The sequence below is a fragment of the Panthera pardus genome, unplaced genomic scaffold (genome assembly GCF_024362965.1).
Source record: "Panthera pardus isolate Hobbes unplaced genomic scaffold, ASM2436296v1 HiC_scaffold_13, whole genome shotgun sequence".
Taxonomy (NCBI): domain Eukaryota; kingdom Metazoa; phylum Chordata; class Mammalia; order Carnivora; family Felidae; genus Panthera; species Panthera pardus.
Genome location: NW_026526688.1, coordinates 147,053,465 through 147,059,123, shown reverse-complemented (window position 1 = coordinate 147,059,123; position 5,659 = coordinate 147,053,465). Strand labels below are relative to the sequence as shown.

At 49.8% G+C, this 5,659-nt stretch overlaps 1 protein-coding gene across 1 annotated transcript; it reads left to right on the top strand.

The window, feature by feature from the left end:
* Positions 1-428: 428 nt before the first annotated feature.
* LOC128776459 (uncharacterized) lies at positions 429-5,404 on the top strand. Its single transcript, XM_053900711.1, has 4 exons — positions 429-489; positions 1,250-1,330; positions 2,703-3,114; positions 3,940-5,404. The coding sequence occupies exons 1-4, from the start codon at positions 429-431 to the stop codon at positions 5,402-5,404; spliced, it is 2,019 nt and encodes a 672-aa protein (XP_053756686.1).
* Positions 5,405-5,659: the final 255 nt, after the last annotated feature.

The following is a 5,659-nucleotide window of genomic DNA, read 5'->3' as shown; positions in this document are numbered from 1 at the left end:
ATTGGGAACCTCATTTTGTGCCTCAGGGCTTCTTTACAATATCTTCATGGGTCACCTGTGAAAATCCTCAGTCATTCTGATGAATGTTCAAAGCTGGGAGGATGAGATAGTTATCACGCCATGAGATAGGCCTAGGCAATGGGCATAGGAGTTGGTAGATAAATACTACTCTTTTTCCATCTACAGGCAGAGAATTTTAAGGTTCTAAATCATTCCTCTGAGGGAACCATTCTGGAGCATAAGCATATCTCAAAAAATATATGTGCAAGCCCTGTCTGGGTCTCTGCTTGTAGAAGTCCAGGCTAGCAGAGTTGGTACCCTAAATAGCTCCAGTAGTGTTTTTCTAGCAGATCCTCAAGATGGTACTCTAGAAGTGGTAATTCTCTGATCATGCAGTGATCATACCTCACTGCTGGTGATAGGGTGATATGACCGTTGGCATGCAGAGTAACATTGATATAACTGACTTTAATGATTGGTTGAGTAGAGGTACTGGAGATAAGTCATTGACTTATACAGTAACTGTGTTGATTAAAAAGAAATTGACAAGCTCTGTTTTGCCACTTCTCAATTTAAACCATGCTGTGAAATCCAGAAAGCCCAGGTTTAGGAAAGGTAGTGTTCAGAGACCCATATCTCCTATAGTCACTGCATGACCACTATTTCGTCTCAGGGTTATGTTAACCCACCTGTTCTTTATGACAGTATAATATGAAGACCATGTTGATATTCTGAAGAATATTGAAAGGAACAGCTTTGAATCCAAATGACAGCCCCACCTTAGTTTAAAGCTAGGTTCTCTTTTCTGCTTATTATGGATCTTTGATAAGAAATACAATTGCTGAGAAGTTTGTTTTGCTTGCTGTTTGCTACGAGCATTGTGAGACCTTTCCTGATTGTAACCCACTGTAGAATGGGCTGTAAAACTTCCTAAATGTAGTCTGATATGTAATGGAATGAGTGATTGTATACAAACTAACCGGCATTTCTCGCTTCTGTAAACCTGCCTGCTTAGCACATTCCTCACCTACCCCCTTCCCCCTTTCTTCCTCCCGCCACAAGTAAAAAACCTCCCCTGTGCTATTTGTCTCTGTCTATAAAAACGCTATACCAACCCTATTCGTGGCCTCTTGTGTCACCGGCGACGAGTGCGCAGAGGACCAGGTTCGAACCTGCAATAAATGACCCTTGCCGCTTGGCTTTGACTTACGACTCTGGTGGTCTTTTGTGGGAGGTTTTGGAACTTCAGGCATTACATTTGGAGGTCCCACCGAGATCTCCCCCGAGCCCACCAGACTTCTGGTCAACGGGTCGTATTTGATTCCGATCGGTAAGTAAGCCGGCTCTAACGTTCTTCCTTTTCTCTCTGATCTGTGTTTCTTCTCTGGAGAACCGGTTCTGTCTGGAAGCTGGTGTGACCCTGGCGGACGCGCTATAGGGCACCCAGCCGGGGTCAGTTGGAGACGTCCACTGACATCTGGGGGCCTTCTTGGCCCATCTGGGGACCTTCTTGGCCCATCTGGGGGCCTTCTTGGTCCATCTGGGGACCTTCTTGGTCCATCTGGGGGCCTTCTTGGCCCATCTGGGGGCCTTCTTGGCCCATCTGGGGACCTTCTTGGTCCATCAGGGGACCTTCCTGGTCCATCGGGGGGCCTTTTTGGCCCATCAGGATTCTTTTCTGTGGGCTGCTTATGCCCAACGCGCCTGCGAACTAAATACTTTCATTTTCTCTATGAACTTCCAGAGTGCTAAGAAATATCTCTAGGCGTCTAAAAAGAAAAAAAACCATCTAGGCATGCCAATTGTTACCCGTATTTTGATGTGATGTGTGTCTGTGTGTCTGTCTGTTAAATCGACTGGAATGATTGTTGGGAGTCAGGGGCACGCGCCTGACTTACCCTATGTGTAGTCCCACGGCATAAGCTACGGGATTCGAGTGGGCTCTAACCCGATTTCCGCGGTGATCCTCATACGGCTTAAGGCGGTCAAAATTTATTTTGATCCAAGCAGGGGGTTTATACCTGCCCGCCCATGCTAAGAGGCACCTAAGTTCCCGCGAGGGACGCGGACGGGCGAGTACGCGAGTGCTTCTATGTCAGTCTAAATGTATTGTCACCCCTGGGCCCTTGTAATAACCGCCGTCCTAGCCATAACCCTTTCTGTTGGGCTGGCCGAGACGGCCCCAGAAAGTTGAAACCACTGTCAGAGATTCTTGTTGGCTCTTGTTTTTCTTTCGTGCGTCGGATGTTTTATTGGAATTAAGTGTTTTTTCGGCTGATCAGAATTAATTATTCCATCCTTTGTTCCTCTTTCCTCCTTCCTCAGCTGCCTGCGGCTTTCCCTCCCGCCCCTCCCCCCGGGGCCCAGCCAGGCCGCCAGGGGTCTCACCCTCGGAGGTCGCCTGTGCAAACTCCATCGCTGATTTCAGCCGCTTCAGGGCCCCCTCCGTGCCGCCCCCTTCCCTTCTCCTCTTCCTCAGAATCATAACATGGGCCAAACGCAGAGCACCCCTCTCTCCCTCCTTCTCGCCAACTTCAGGGATGTAAAAGCTAGAGGACACAACTTAAGCCTAGACATTCGCAAAAGGAAGTTGATCACCTATTGCCGCTCTGCATGGCCCACCTTTGGGGTCAATTGGCCTACAGAGGGAACCTTCTGCCTCCCTGTGGTCCTTAAAGTAAAATAAAAAATTTTCCTACCAGGGAAAGAAGGTCACTTGGATCAGATTCCCTATATTCTGGTGTGGCAAGATTTAGTAGAAAACCCACCTCCTTGGATGGCCTCTTCCTTAATAGCAGAGTCATGCCAAATCCTAGTGGCTAAACCTATCAACCCTCCCAAGCCGCCAACTCCAACTGCACCCCCTGTTCTCCCCGACAACCAAGATTTACTTTCCCTTGACCCTCCCCCTTACCAGATTCCTCCTCTTATTCCGAAAGCTGCCCCCATCCCTGCTGCGCCGGCAGAGCCTCCCGTAGCCCAGCCCATAGGAGAACTAGAGAATAGGGAGGCTCAACCCGCGCCCAAGCCTAGTGGGGGCAAAGTCCAAGGGCTGCCGGACATACCCGTAGGCGGGCCCCACATGAGCCAGGACTCCGCCTTCCTGACTCCACCGTAGCTTTACCCTTACGGGAAATAGGGCCTCCCGATGAGACGGGGAACCCCCGACTTCAATACTGGCCCTTCTCTACCAGTGACCTATATAACTGGAAAACCCAGAATGCCCGATTTTCTGACAACCCTAAAGATTTAATAAGTCTCTTAGACAGCGTTATGTTTACCCACCAACCCACCTGGGATGATTGTCAGCAGCTCCTCCGAATCCTGTTCACCACTGAGGAGCGAGAAAGAATTCAATTGGAAGCAAGAAAGCTGGTTCCTGGAGATGACGGCCAACCCACTGCTAACCTTGATCTCATTAATGCAGCTTTTCCCTTGACCCGACCCCCACAGGATGGCTGGGACTACAACACGGCAGAAGGTAGGGGACGGCTACGCATTTATCGCCAGACTCTAGTGGCGGGTCTCCGGGCTGCTGCACGCAAGCCCACTAATTTGGCAAAAGTGTATTCAGTGATACAAGGTAAGACAGAGAGCCCTGCCGCTTATTTAGAAAGATTAATGGAAACCTTCAGACAGTATACCCCCATGAACCCCGAGGCCCCCGAAAATCAAGCTGCTGTTGTAATGGCCTTTGTAAATCAGGCAGCCACTGATATTAAAAAGAAACTCCAGAAACTAGAGGACCTGGAGGGAAAACAGATTCAGGACTTAGTCCGCATTGCCCAGCGTGTCTTTAATAATAGAGAGACTCCAGAGGACAGGCAACTTAAAGCCACGTCATGATCAAAAACCGTGGCAGCCAAAAACCACACCTGCCCTCTTCACTCAAGATGCAGAATAGGGGGGACGGGGTTCGGATCCCCTCCCCGAACCTAGGGTAACGCTACAAGTGGAGGGGAACCCAGTTCAATTTCTAGTTGACACAGGAGCACAACATTCGGTCTTGATCAGGCCCCATGGAAAAATTTCTAAAAAATCTTCCTGGGTCCAAGGGGCTACCGGAATAAAAAAATATCCCTGGACCACCCAGAGGACTATGGATCTAGGAAATGGAAAGGTCACCCATTCCTTCCTAGTCATCCCCGACAGCCCATGCCCCTTATTAGGAAGAGACTTACTCACTAAAATGGAGGCCCAAATTCATTTTACGCCAGGGGGCCCCCAAGTGACTGGCCCTCACAACCAGCCCATTACCACACTTACTCTAAGATTAGAAGATGAATATCGACTCCAGCAGGGGCCACCCTCACAAAGTCAAAACATAGAGCCCTGGCTCCAACAGTTTCCAGGAGCATGGGCTGAAACCGGGGGTATGGGGTTGGCTAAACATCGCCCAGCTCTATTCATAGAGCTGAAACCGGGGGCAGATCCAGTTCGGGTCCGACAATACCCGATGTCAATGGAGGCCAGAAATGGCATCACGCCACATATCCGTCGCCTCCTAGACTTAGGCATCTTGCGTCCCTGCCATTCAGCCTGGAACACCCCCCTGCTGCCTGTACGAAAACCTAACAGTGCGGACTATCGTCCGGTACAAGATCTGAGAGAAGTTAACCGCCGAGTCATGGACATACACCCAACAGTACCCAACCCCTATACCCTCCTAAGTGCCCTCAGCCCAGAAAGACAATGGTATACTGTCCTTGATTTAAAAGATGCTTTTTTCAGCCTGCCTCTGGCCCCCAAAAGTCAAGAGCTCTTCGCCTTCGAGTGGTCCAATCCTGAGAGAGGCATAAATGGGCAACTCACCTGGACCCGGCTCCCCCAAGGATTTAAAAACTCACCCACCTTGTTCGATGAGGCACTTCACGAGGATCTGGGTGAGTACCGAAATCAAAACCCCAAAGTGACTCTCTTGCAGTACGTTGACGATCTTTTAATTGCCGCTGAGACTGCCGAAGCTTGCTTGCAAGGCACCAAAAATCTCCTCCGGACACTTGGTGCCCTGGGGTACCGGGCTTCAGCAAAGAAAGCCCAAATTTGCAGATCCGAGGTAACCTACTTGGGGTATCTGTTAAGAGAAGGCCAACGATGGCTCACTGATGCACGGAAGGAAACCGTCCTCCGCATCCCCCGACCCACAACGCGAAGGCAGACCCGGACTTGGATACCCCCCTCCATGACTGCGCTGAGATATTGGCACAGGTTCATGGAGTTCGGGAAGATTTACAGGATCACCCGCTGCCAGACGCCGAGGTTACCTGGTTCACTGACGGCAGCAGCTTTGTACATCAAAGTCAAAGGTACGTGGGGGCAGCAGTCACAACTGAAACTGAGACTGTTTGGGCAGAGCCTTTGCCAGCTGGCACCTCTGCCCAACGAGCTGAACTTGTGGCCTTAACCAAGGCAATGACTTTGGGAAAAGACAAAAAACTAAACGTGTATACCGATAGCAGATATGCTTTTGCTATGGCCCACACACATGGAGCTATATACAGAGAGAGGGGACTGTTAACTGTAGAGGGGAAAACTATCAAAAACAAAGAAGAAATATTGGCTCTTTTAAAGGCACTCTGGCTGCCTAAACGACTAGCCATCATACATTGCCCAGGCCACCAAAAACTGGTCACACCGGTGGCCAGAGGAAATAATTTGG

Excerpts from the sequence above, each read along its gene's own strand:
- LOC128776459 (XM_053900711.1), top strand. The coding sequence starts at position 429 with ATGACCGTTGGCATGCAGAGTAACATTGATATAACTGACTTTAATGAT. Across the intron at positions 490-1,249 it reads TAATGATTGGTTGAGTAGAG|GCATTACATTTGGAGGTCCC; the intron begins GTACTGGAGATA and ends TTGGAACTTCAG. Across the intron at positions 1,331-2,702 it reads GTCGTATTTGATTCCGATCG|GGAAAGAAGGTCACTTGGAT; the intron begins GTAAGTAAGCCG and ends TTTTCCTACCAG.